The 12,758-nt window shown below is 40.5% G+C and overlaps 2 protein-coding genes across 10 annotated transcripts in view; one reads left to right on the top strand and one right to left on the bottom strand.

The window, feature by feature from the left end:
- Window positions 1-777: 777 nt before the first annotated feature.
- Window positions 778-5,673, top strand: mrpl35 (mitochondrial ribosomal protein L35). Of its 3 annotated transcripts, none has more exons than XM_088630849.1 (4): window positions 778-881; window positions 2,181-2,376; window positions 4,443-4,587; window positions 4,898-5,673. In XM_088630849.1, exons 1-4 carry the CDS (start codon window positions 854-856, stop codon window positions 5,084-5,086), a joined length of 558 nt encoding a protein of 185 aa, XP_088486975.1. In that variant the 5' UTR covers window positions 778-853; the 3' UTR covers window positions 5,087-5,673. The 3 variants fall into 3 exon arrangements, with proteins under 3 accessions (XP_088486975.1, XP_088486976.1, XP_088486977.1); XM_088630850.1 differs by having other exon boundaries at window positions 832-878; XM_088630851.1 differs by lacking the exon at window positions 778-881 and adding an exon at window positions 1,761-1,779.
- A 333-nt stretch (window positions 5,674-6,006) lies between these two features.
- The window catches only part of reep1 (receptor accessory protein 1), a 43,895-nt gene continuing 37,143 nt past the window's right edge, over window positions 6,007-12,758 (bottom strand). For all 7 annotated transcript variants that reach the window (XM_088630829.1, XM_088630834.1, XM_088630838.1 and 4 more), the window contains one exon: window positions 6,007-12,075. In XM_088630829.1, the coding sequence (XP_088486955.1) occupies window positions 12,004-12,075 (72 nt within the window). In that variant the 3' untranslated portion in view covers window positions 6,007-12,003. The remainder of the gene's footprint in view (window positions 12,076-12,758) is intronic.

Below are 12,758 nucleotides of genomic sequence, written 5' to 3'. Positions count from 1 at the left end.
GGATACATGAGGGACTATAGGATCCACTTTAGGAATCACATTCATAAGAATGCCTCTTGATGTCTTTTTTTTCTGTTTTTATTTCTGTTTCTTCTGACTCCACCTCCCTCTCCCTCTCCCTCTCCCTCTCCTCCTCGTCTGCCAAGAAGCTCTGTGTCATTCTTGCCTCTTCTACCTACTGTTTAAAGCACATTTCTCCTCTCTGGTGCCTTCATCTTGAGCAACATTCCCAGAATTCATCCTTTCCTTACCAGCTATTCCACACAACCTCCACTCCAAGCCCTGGTACTGTCCCATAGACTACTGTCATTCCCTCTTGGATGTCCTCCAAGCTAAAACTGCAGCTCAACCAGAATTCCTCCCTTTTCTCATGCTCTTTCCTTACTCCAGTCCCAACACAAATCAAAACCATAGTCCACATTGTCCACTACTGTTTCAACCATGCTGGGATTTTCAATCTTCTTTCTCTCCCTAAACTCCCACCCCCTGTCTCTACTCCTTATTAGCCATGTGAATATTATTGTGAAAAGTAAAATTAAAATTCACCAGTATATCTTCAAAGATCCAGTCACTTATTCTTGAGTTACAATTACCGAAACAGCCCATTCCTTATTAATTCCTCGCAGACTATTGCATTTCTCTGCTTGCCTCAGTGCCAATACTATACACTGCCTCTCATCCGGAATAGTCTGTTTTTCTCATGCTTTAAACTTTAAAACCATATGAATTCGCCCATTATTGATAATAGCACCAAAATAATGATATTTTTTTCCACATCACGGCCCTCTTGCCTACCCGCACTATTTGTTCTAACTGATGTGCCGTAGTTTGGAGGTCGTGGTGGGGATTAAAGATGGCGGCCACCTTGAGAAGATGTTGTGGTGTGTAAATTTTCGATTTATATTTCCTAAAACTTTATTTGTTGATGATTGTAACTGTGGTTATCATCAAATCAAATATTTTTCTAATTTATACTGACGTATAACATTCTTCGGGGGGACAGAGCTATGAATTCATTTGTGATTGTAATTTACTGTAGGCTTTAGATTCTTATATGTTTTGCATTTCCTGATTAAGATCACTAGAATACTGCACTTGCAGACTCATCTGGAGTATGTTATTTTGTATGTGTTTGTATGTGCATGTTACTACTGTTTTGACACGGAAGCTGGTCCAAGAAATTAAAGCGGCTTACTATAATTAAGTTTATAAGTGAATATTGCGTTATTTAGGGTGAAACGTGTACAACCTACACAACAAAATTATGTCAATAGCTATGACTTAGGACCCGTTTAGTTATAAATGCGTTTTGATAGCTGGAAGGTTGCTGCTGGAAGAGGTGTTAGTGGGGCCAGCAGGGGGCGCTCACCCTGTGGTCTATGTGGGTCCTAATGCCCCAGTATAGTGACGGGGACACTATACTGTAAAAAAAACAGGTTCCGTCCTTCGGATGAGACGTAAAACCGAGGTCCTGACTCTCTGTGGTCATTAAAGATCCCAGGGTGTTTCTCGAAAAGAGTAGGGGTGTAACCCTGGCGTCCTGGCAAAATTTCCCATTGGCCCTTACCAATCATGGCCTCCTAATAATCCCCATTTATGAATTGGCTACATTACTCTGCTCTCCTCCCCACTGATAGCTGGTGTGTGGTGAGCGTTCTGGCGCACTATGGCTGCCGTCGCATCATCCAGGTGGATGCTGCACATTGGTGGTGGTGGAGGGGAGTCCCCATTACCTGTAAAGCGCTTTGAGTGGAGTGTCCAGAAAAGCGCTATATAAATGTAAGCAATTATTATTATTAATTATAGCTGAGATTGGGCAATCCATTGAATATTAGAATAGGTGCCACCTCTTTTTACTGCACTAGTTTCTGAAAAAATATACATGATTTAAAAACCAGTGGAGTAATGGCTGTATTTAGAAGAATGTAATAGATGCAGGGTTATGAAGTCCTCCAATTATTGTGAACATTAGCTTTGCAAGAAAAATGAGTGCAACGAGACTTGTTTGACAAGATTTTCCTTATATGCAACTTTTTTTAATTTATTTTGAAGCAAAGATTAAGACTTGTCTGGGTTAATTATAAATTTAGTAAGTTTTTTTCTTATGCTGCTATCATCTAAGTTAATAGCATTCCTTGGTCACTGGATGCAGTGTTTCTAATATATGTCCTTGTACACAGGTTTGCTGAGGCCCCTGGTTCCACTTGTAGCTCAGGGCTACGCTCGGGGGGCACCTGGCCTTGCTGCACAGATGTCCAGCAAGTTCTCAACTCTCCACCTGAGTCGCCCCCTCCCAAGACCCACACTCAGCTCCTCTGGCTGGGTCTCAGGAGTTGGCCAGAATCATATCCTGCCTTCACATGGCATTATCCAGAGGTAAGTAGGGATGTGTGTGGGGGGTATCTCAGCTCAGTTATCTGTTTCTCTCGGACAAACATGTATTGACACGAGTTGCAGTTCTGATCACTGCTTCAATGCTGTTGTTTGATGAAGAGTGCCAGAAGCTAGATCTATATACCATATTTCTTCAATTTCATTAGCTATAGAAGATAGGACTAACAGTCTTTTCCCATTCGCCTCTGTCCTGTCCCAAAGGGAGTAGATATTTGAGCAAAAAGGAAGTATTTCATTTTTTGAAAGCATGTTAGTGCCTGTTTTTTACAGCAAATGTATTTTAAGTGCTGATGAGACTTCTGGTAAATACTTGAGCATACACGCAAGAAATGTCTATGCCAGGACATAAATCAGCAAGGAAAGGATCTCAGCATTACTGTGCACAAATGCTGATGGCTCACAGATTTACATCTATAGGTGTCGGCAAGTCATGGTGATCAAGGGTCCTCAAAGATCAATTGAATGTGCTTTCAGTAGTCTATTACCATTCCAAAAAAGCCTGGTTTATTTCTGATATATGTATTTCTACAAGTGTTTTTTTTAAGCTTGAAATATTTCATTGGTAATTTAATGGAGAGCTGGCAACACCAGACACCCCCTTTCCCCAGAAATAGTCTGGAAAAGCAAGAGTGTGCTGTACTGTGATACGATGCCATGTATATAAGCAATACAGTGCACTAATATATTAAAGCACAGTGCAGTTATGTATTTACATATTCAGAAAGCATATATACTGTTGGAAAGAAGAAACACAACATTTTCTGGTATGAGAATACTATAGTTATAGCTTATGTAGCTCTGCTCTCCTCCCCACTGATAGCTGATGTGTGGTGAGCATTCTGGGACACTATGGCTGCAGTCCTATCATCCAGGTGGGTGCTGCACATTGGTGGTGGTGGAGGAGAGTCCCCATTACCTGTAAAGCGCTTTGATTGGAGTGTCCAGAAAACGCAATATGAGTGTAAAGATTATTATTATTATTTTTATTGTTGTTGTTGTACTTGTTGTTGTTAACACACGAGTAACTCAAACAGATGAAACAAGTAAACCAGAGTTTTTTTTTGTCTGGGAATAGGATTTTATGAGTTATTATTAATTATTATTATTATTATTATTATTATTATGTACTTTCACAAAAAGTTGTCAATTTGTTTTATAGCCCTCTGACCAGCAATACAGCTTGTGCAGTGAGGCATTCCCAATCACACGAAAGCTCGTTAGGTGCACTTTTACTCGAGGTCCAGATGGAACAATGTCTGATTAGGACACCTTTAAAAAGGCCTTAATTGAAAGCTTAGGTCACTGCAAGAAAAAAGCCACACTTAAGTCAGTTTTCTGTGCATTCAATAATGCCTCAAATGTCACCAGAAGCAAGGGAGAGGGCCATTGGCATGCTGCAGGCAGGCATGTCACGTGCCAGCGTTGCCAGACACTATGGAGTAAGCCGCTCCACTGTGCCCCGACTGCAGAGAAAGTTTCAACAGACTGAAAGGACAGGTGACCATCCAAACTCCGGTCGCCCTCCAGTGACCACACCAGAGCTGGACCGACACATCAGACTGGTCCATCTGAGAGATTGTTTCAGATCTGCCACCCATACTGCTGCTGAAACTGCCAGCAGACACAATGCCCACATCAGTGACAGGACAGTGAGGCTGCATGCTGTTGGCCTTAGAGCAAGGTGACCCGTCAGAGGCCCCCTGCTCACACCTCCTAGACGTCACACCCAACTGGCTTGGGCCAGACAGAGGTTGCGATGGGCTCATCAACAGTGGCATCAGGTCCTCTTCACGGAGGGGTCACTCTTCAGCCTGTTCCATGCGGACGGGAGGGCCAGAGTGTGGAGGAGGAGGTGTTGTGTTTCTTTTTTCCATCAGTATATATTTTTCTCATATGGTAGTCTGTTCTAGAGCCAAAACAATCTCATTTGTGCGTTAACAGATGTTCGGCAATAATGGACACCCCCTTCTTGTCCATTAAACTGATGGTTTGTTGTACTTTGGGAGAAATGCGTGTGAGCCAGTGTTTTTGTTTTTTTTGTGTGACAGAATCACACCCCTGCTACCTGGTCTCACCCACCAGCCAGCTAGGAGCCTGACATATGTTAGCCTGAGGAAGGGGAAGAGGAAGTCGGTGAAGGCTGTGGTCAAGAGGTTCCTGCGGCTTCACTGCGGACTGTGGTTAAGACGGAAGGTAATGGCAGCCTTGTGTTTGTTTATTCAGTGCTCACTTGCAAGTGAATGAAGTCTGGTAGCTTTCAGAGCACAACACTGAGTAAAACTCAAATCAAGTGAAACATTTACCAGAAGCAAACTGTGGAAAATGCAGCTGCAAACATGCCTTCCCAAATGCAGAGCAACAGCATATGTAGTGCTACAGTCATTCCGGAACCATCCGGGAGAGAACGTGGGGATCCCTGAGGTGTGTTCTGTCTGTACTTGTTAAAGTGATCCAGGCTCTTTGCTGTCGAATGGCGGCTGACTCTGTATTCTCTTGTGTCCAGGCCGGATACAAGAAGAAGCTGTGGAAGAAAAAGCCGGCCAGAAAGCGCAGGTTAAGGCAGCATGTGTTTTGTAACCGCACCCAGTCCAAGCTCCTGGACAAAATGACCACGTCTTTCTGGAAAAGAAGAAACTGGTACGCCAATGACCCCTACCAGAAATATCATGATCGCACCAACCTCAAAGTGTAGGAAACTGCAGCTGCTGCTGTGTATGTAACAATGAAAGACTGTCCAGTATTGTTGTCAAGTCAAATCAAACTTACGGGAGAGTTGAAAAGCCAAAGTAAAAGTCATTTTGTTTCATTTCAAACTCTCTACCTGAAAAAACTCAACTACTCACCTTTACCTTTGAAGGTCAGTGATCAGCATTATGCTGCCTCCCTGCCTGTATCATCATTTAAAAGCCGGAGGATTTTGTGGCTGTCTACTGAAATTGTGTCAGATTAAAATTCAGGTTCTCTGAGGTGTGGAATTCCATTTTCAGTGTGGAAGTTACTCAATTAAATTTAATGTCTGGTTGCATATATTCTAAATTGCCCCGGTAGAAAATTAAACAACATAAGTAAAAAAGTGCAGTATAATTGCTTACGGAAAATGGCAGACTGAAGATATTCTATTACGGTTTCATTTGGAAAGCCCGTTCATTAATTTATATCATAAAAGGAATGGCAATGCTGTGATTTTATTGTTGCATGTGTCTGGTATTCTCTATTATTCGTATTCTTAAAATGTTTATCGATTTCATATTCATATTAAAAGAAAGCACCCAATTCCAACAGATGAGTTTTGTTTGCATAGCTGGAGTTTCTCATCACCTTATATTCATTTTTATTTTAATTTCATGGTCACTCTATATATTAATCTTGAATTCACTCAGTAATGTAAGTTATCATTATCTGATCAAAATAATTTCTGAAAAAGAAAATCTTCAAAAATCAGACAAAGAGCCTGAGATATTCATGTCTTATTCCTATAAATTTCAGTCTTATCAGTCTAAATTTCAGGGCTATTATTTCAAAAGGTTACCAATACCATGATATGCTACATTTTAGTATTTATCTCAAGTCAGTCTTTGCACCAGTTGAGTATGAAAACCACTAACACTTGCATCAGTTGTTACGTTCAGTTTTTAATTCAATGGCTGTGGTTGATTCAGACAGTATACAGATGGAAACGTGTGAAACACATAAAAGCACTTTGTGAAATCCATACCAGAACAGTTCATCCATCCTTTTCAGTTTACAGATGCTGTATTTCTTATTTTATTTTAGTGAAACTGGAGAAAAGTCAAGATACAGTACATGTAAAGTTCAGGTATAATTCTGGCCTGCCAGACAAAGGAGAAATCTGGTGCAAAACAGAAATAGATCAAAGCCAGAAAGAAAAGAAAAACAAAATACAATCAGAAATCAATACTTTCACCGCTTCAAAAAGAAGGTTAAATCTTCGGTCTCAACTTACCTATCAGATTTAAAAATAGAAACCTTAAGACAATTGTCAAGATGTACTTTTAAAGAATACAATGTTCCTAACTACAATCCATGATAATACAGTTTTTAAAATCAAAGATCTGCCTAAGAAGAAAATCATGCTTTCTATGCAAAAATCAACAGAATTTACAAATAACTGATACACATATATTAGAAAACACTAGCTAAATTCATACAACATTGCCATGCTATTGAATGCACTAGTGGGTGAGGCTTCATTGTGTTTACTGACATTGTATGGCTTCGTGAATTCAGTTCTACCGAAATACATCTACTGTTTCTTTTGTTTTAAAGATAGCTTTTAATGTTTGATGACTTTTTTGCCGGGTGTTTAGATGGTTCTATTTAAAGTACAACAACATAACCTACTGGTCTGTAGCAACGGTGCAGCTTTCCAAATGCAGCAACAACACAAAACCTGAAAAAAATTACAAAACCATTTTACGCAGTACACGGTTTAATTTCAATATGTACATCATATCACAAGCAGTGAACACGAAAATGTGTGTTTCGCTTGTCTATAAAAATTCACTAAATTGCTCAACTTAAAAGCATTCTTCAGGGAGACAGTGAGCAACTAACACAGTGTTCATATTTTCACTTGACCTTTATTTCTACGTTCAAGAGAGAAGGCAATTCAATCCCACTTTTACTCCAAACAGTGAAACGATACTACATCTACGCCAACTAAGCTTCACGAGAGCGCTACTTAACCTATGTTTTAAATCTATAATTACAGATCAAAATGACAGGTAGGCCAACTTTCATTTTCCTCAGTCGGCCTTGGTGAGGTTTCTAAAGTGAAGCACAAGCCTGAGCGTTAACCATTCTGATGAGCTTTGCTCCCACGTGGACTCACTTCCCTTAAACAGCTTGTGTGTGTCCCTGTGTGTGAATTCACAGCTTTTGACATGGGTCCGGGGCCTGTAAACTAGAGTCTGAGCTAAAATGTACTGTAACTTGCTGTGACTTGTGAGACGTAACCTGTTTAGGATGGTTATTTACATGGTGGAATTTTTGGTAGAGGGGCTTATTATCTGCAGGTGTCACCTGGAGAGCAGTAAAGTTTTCCTATCTCTGCAGCTCTGCCAGCACTACTTAACCAGGATTGTGAAGTCCACAACAACCAAAATAGTTATTCTTTACAGCTGTTGCTCTGTATTCACATCAAGTAGCTGGGATCCCAATATACTTTTGCTGCATTTTGGCTCTGCCTCTGCAAACATTTAGGATGCTGCACAAATGACAATATTCTCAAGAAAAACAACTGCTCAAGAAGAAGGGAACTCATTATGGGCCCACACTAGTCTATTCCAGAGGCATAATGCATAGAACTCCACAAGAATTTGCTGTGATGACTTCCCCTTATTTACGATACTGAGTATCACTTAAACACTTAAGAGGAAATATAACTTAAGCTGTTTCATGCAAGTGATAAGATAAGATCACTTCTTTAGTCATATACAATTTCTTAGGAATTAGAAATTAGAATTAGGAATTTGTTTTTTCACATACCCCAGCATGCTCTCCATGAGACACAGACAGGGAGAGAAGCTTGGGGTCAGAGCGCAGGGTCAGCCATTTATACAGCGCCCCTGGAGCAGTTGGGGTTAAGGGCCTTGCTCAGGGATTCCACTGCCAGCCATGGGATTTTAACCAGCAACCTTCCAGCCACAGGCGCAGATCCTTAGCCACAGAGCCAAAACTCTGCCCCAGGGACCACAGGGCTTAGCTACTGTCACCTTCCTATTTTGAAGTCACAGAGTTACAGTCCACTAAATAAGGAGCAGTTTACATTAATGTCCTCCTACAGCATTTGTTAGGAATTTTAAGGAAGGTTACAGACAAGAGGGGGCTATTTGGCCTATGAGGCCCATCTGGTAGATTGTAGTTACATGATTAAAGGATCTCATCTACCCATTTCTTGAAGGAAGTTAGAGTATCAGCTTCAACAACATGGCTGGGCAACGTGTTCCATATCCCTACGTTTTGTGGATCAGTATAACTTTTATGCATTAAAAATTATTGTTTATATGAGTTAGTTCATAGAGACCATGATCAGCAGTAATCTTGGCTAACCAACGTGCGTGTTAATTTAATGAGTCCATGACTAGTGCTGATCACAAAGACCAGTGACCTTGACCAGTTCATAAAATTTGCCATTTTTTTTACATTTTTTGCCAATCAATAAAACAATGAGCTATGGATTTACCTATTAATCGCATAAGGTATCAAATAAAATAGTCACTACAACTGATTTTGCAAACGGGACTCTAACCTTTTTACAACACAGACTGTTTTGCTTTGAGATGTAAAGTGTGCAGCAGGACCTAACATAGATCTTTTCTTTAAAAACAAAGTGCAGAACACAGAAGAGATGTGAAGCATGGCAGATACATAGTCAGGGCCCAGGATTCTACAAATCGTAGAAAAATCTTACTGTTTAAGGGAGATTCAGCTCTGTTTCCCCTTATCCTCTGTGCAGTACATGTTGCGCTAGTGTACGTGCACTCGAAGGACACCTCAACTCCACATAGGTGATTACTAGGAAGCACAATGGACACACAATGGACACACATTAGCATTGCACAGACCTGGCTCTCCAGCTGTCCCAGCAGTAGCAGCCTCAACAATGTAATGCTAATGTATCTACCTGTATAATGAAGGTGGAATTTTTGCTGGAACAGTCGTAGTTTTCAAAACAAGTACAACAATACATAGAATGCTACAATACTTTTCAGAAACAATGAAAAACAATGTCAAATCCAGACACGTTAACAAACCTTAAGACGAGGAAACAATATAAAAGTTAAGATCTTACCGCCTCCTAATAAACCAAACAATTTCTATCTCTGTTCCTTTTTTTATGTTAACAAACTAGGAGTCACCTTCACTCTTCTACATGATTTGGAGCTCTATTTTAAAAGTTTGATGCAATGGACAATGCAAATGTGTCTCTACAGGCACACTGAGTAGATGGAAGTCAATAAGACAGCTCACATGTGAAGCATCACTACATCTTGTGGATGATGTTTCACTTCTTCATAGTTCGGAAATGGATTTGAGACCCAGACAGACCTAAGGAGCTTTGTTAGCTGGACAGAAGCCTTACATACTGTCTACATTTAGTTGTCATTGAGACCTATAGGAAAGAATCAGAGGATCAGCAGGGGGGTTTAGAACACTCTTGAGATGGATAGCTGAACATGGCCTGTACTTCAGTGTGCAGCACAGTTTTTGCTGCCCGGTGAGCTCAGCCAGCTCAGCTCAATTAAAAAAAAACAACTATCTGCCACAGCAAATCAAAATCTGTAAAATATAAACAGATAAATAAAGCTCAAAAGCTCACATCAAGAGACTCAGACATTTACAATCAAAAAGGTAGATACATAGGCTTTCCTTTCGCTCTTAGCACATGTAATATACTAGCCAAGCCTGCACAGTGAAGCCTGGATAACATTTCGGATAAAATGCTGCGTTGCTCGGTTTCTTACTATTTTTACATTTGTTTTTCTGCTGAACTATATCTTTCCATTCACATATTCTTTCAGCTTTGCATGAACAATGTACATTTAACTCTGCTGTCAATATAAGGCTCACATTCTACATTATGTTCTTTCTATCTGACCAAACCTTGAGCTTTTCTGAAGCAAGACAGTATGAAACTGCAGATGCATTTCATATCCTAACACAGGTATACTGCTAGTCTAAATCGTCCTAGTCCAAGTCATGCTTGACAGCAGTATACTGTATATACAATTACCTCACCACAAGCACAGCACACACAGCACAAGCAAAGGTAGATGCATTTATCTTTAAAAGGACAGTAAACCTTTACTGCTGTAGAATTTTCTAATCACTTGAAGGAAGACTTGATAAAATAGCATTTCTAGACTCATTTCTATCTTATTCAGGTCTTTCACATTGCTATTGAATGCTACATTGCACATATTTCCTTATTAGTGAAATGCTTCCTTTCAATTAAAAAAATTCCAATTATGTTATGCATAACTACTAAATATTGATTGAGGGCATATTCATTTCAGGTAAGACAGAACTAGTACTTACATTTCTTTCATATTGCCTATAAATATTTTGTAGTTGTGCACTTTTGTCACAATATTTTAAAATGCAGCCTGTTTTTTAAAGGACGGATTGTTTCCTACAGTTCCCATGGGAAAGTGACTTAAAATACGTTACATTCCCAGGGGTTTCTGTGAGTAGAAGCTAGAGGCCACTGAAAAACAAGAGTTTTTGAAGAGCCAAGGTTGCGATTTATTTCAAGCATAGGGTTTGCTGTGCTCTACATGTCCAGTGGTAACCAAACTTCACCGTCTCACTATACCTGAAATCCATTTAAAGTCACTGACAGCATTCTGTAATGGGAGACGCAGCTGTAAGAAAGGTGTGCTCTATCATTATCATCTTTTCATGCTCCATTTATTTGATGATCTATGGTGCTTTAGTGATTTTCTGTATAGCTAGAAATGATTTAAATGATTCAGTGAAGGTGTAATTATTGTCTTTTCCCACACCTAGCAGTTCAATTTCACTACTGTCACTCAATAGTCCTTCAATGATCACACTAGTTTCCTGATTACACATTTAATCTATTTAAAATGCTTTTTAAAAACAATCAGATTCCTGCTGAAGGACCCATTAAAGCAAGTGACATTTCATACAGAATGTGGTGCTGATTCTGATTGTTTTTTTTAATTAAGCTTTTTTTTTATTAACAGCTTGCAATTACTAACCACTGTAGCAAGATTTTGGCGTAGTCAGATAGGTTTTCACAGGCATTTTACCTTTTAACAGTTCCAACAGATGCTCCAAAACCCAGCTCTATAATAAAGTCTTAGTTTATGTGGATTACTAAAGTGTAGCATTACTAGGAAAACGGAGCTAAAAGGAAATGGAAATGTACCCAATATAACATTTTACTCTAAAACCTATACATCATTCTGTCTGACCTACATCAGCTCTTAATGTCAGCTGCTGTAGTCCTGCACCACTGCCCATCCAGCTCCCACTTCATCCTCCGGGGGTGCTTTAAATGCAGGCCACCCAGAACTCCCTTTCAACGGTTCGGCTGCAGGAAAGACTGAGGCCCCAGGAGGCCCTGTCTCCCCCGTCACCTCTCTCAGCGTTGCCTAAGATACAATTACGCAACCAAAAAGCAGGCATCAAGCAAGTATGTCAAGTGTATACAGTATGTGTGTGTGTGGAAGATTGTTTCCAGGAAACGAGGCCTGACGAACGTGGAGAGGGACGTGCACAATGGCGCAGGACATCGGTTTTTCGAAAACAAATTCGAAGACCGGCACCCTCAGAACCCTCTGACAAGAAAAACACACAAAAAAACAGAAAATAACTTGAACGCACAGACACAGAAACCCGATAAAGGGAGAGATGCCTTGTCAACTCTGCTGCACGCTGTCCTTGATATCCCAGCTGCCTGGTCTTCAGTGGCTCTGCTCCTTCTTGAGTGTGGCTGCTTTGTGTGTGGGTGGGTGTTTTAGCATGGCTTCCCCTTCTTTCTTCGTCTGTTCTCTCCAGTTAAGGCAGCTAAGCGAACTGAGGATGTCTTAATCGGCAGCATCCCATGGCCTCGTGCTGTCACATGGTATCACTGTGTGAAGACGAGGTACTCTTTGTTCTGGGATGGGGCCTCGGAGCTCTAGGAGGAGGCTGAGGGAAAGGCAGGCAGAGAAGGACACTGTTAAACTCTGAAGAGGCTACGTTCTACACCCAGAAACTCCCACATACTGTACGTCAAGGAAGGGGGAGTTACTTCTTCCCAATGATCCAGCAGAAAAAGTCTTACAAATACACATTTTTCCTATGTTGTGCAGGGCCTGGGAAGTAACAATGATCACCACATCTAAATTGCTCCAACACAAGACAGTTAACTGGAAATGTATTTGTAGAGCATGGTGTTGTTTCGCAGTGATGTGGCACCTCAGTAACAGTGAGAGGAGCACAGGCTCTCCAAACCAGTAAGCATCCCGGAAAAGCATTCGTGCACTTTCACACTTTGGTCAGCAGAGAGAAACGAGGCTCTTTCTGCGCATTCGACAAAGCATATCCCATTCCATTTTTTCACGTTCCATTTTTTTTACCATTCCAGTTCATTTTAGAACTTCACATATATTTTTTAATAGACAGGTGTTTAAGATAATTTCATTTAAACACATGGAGAATTTAATGTCAGAGGCACAGGAAATCAGATGTGATCAGAAAACCCTCAACTGCACATTCAACACAGCTCTCAAATGAATGAGTAAGCATCGCCATGCTGGTCACCAAATAAACCCACACACAGATATGGGATTACAGAAAGCAGATTCAGTTGCTACCATTTCTTGTACTGT

The sequence above is a fragment of the Lepisosteus platostomus genome, chromosome 1 (genome assembly GCF_059453375.1).
Source record: "Lepisosteus platostomus isolate fLepPlt1 chromosome 1, fLepPlt1.hap1, whole genome shotgun sequence".
Classification (NCBI taxonomy): Eukaryota; Metazoa; Chordata; class Actinopteri; order Semionotiformes; family Lepisosteidae; genus Lepisosteus; species Lepisosteus platostomus.
The sequence above is the reverse complement of the archived record's forward strand: the minus strand, read 5'-3'. Positions and strand labels throughout refer to the sequence as shown.

Coding starts and splice junctions, on each gene's coding strand:
- mrpl35 (XM_088630849.1), top strand. CDS start 854: ATGGCGGCCACCTTGAGAAGATGTTGTG. Junction 882..2,180: donor CACCTTGAGAAGATGTTGTG/GTGTGTAAATTT, acceptor CCTTGTACACAG/GTTTGCTGAGGCCCCTGGTT. Junction 2,377..4,442: donor TCACATGGCATTATCCAGAG/GTAAGTAGGGAT, acceptor TTTGTGTGACAG/AATCACACCCCTGCTACCTG.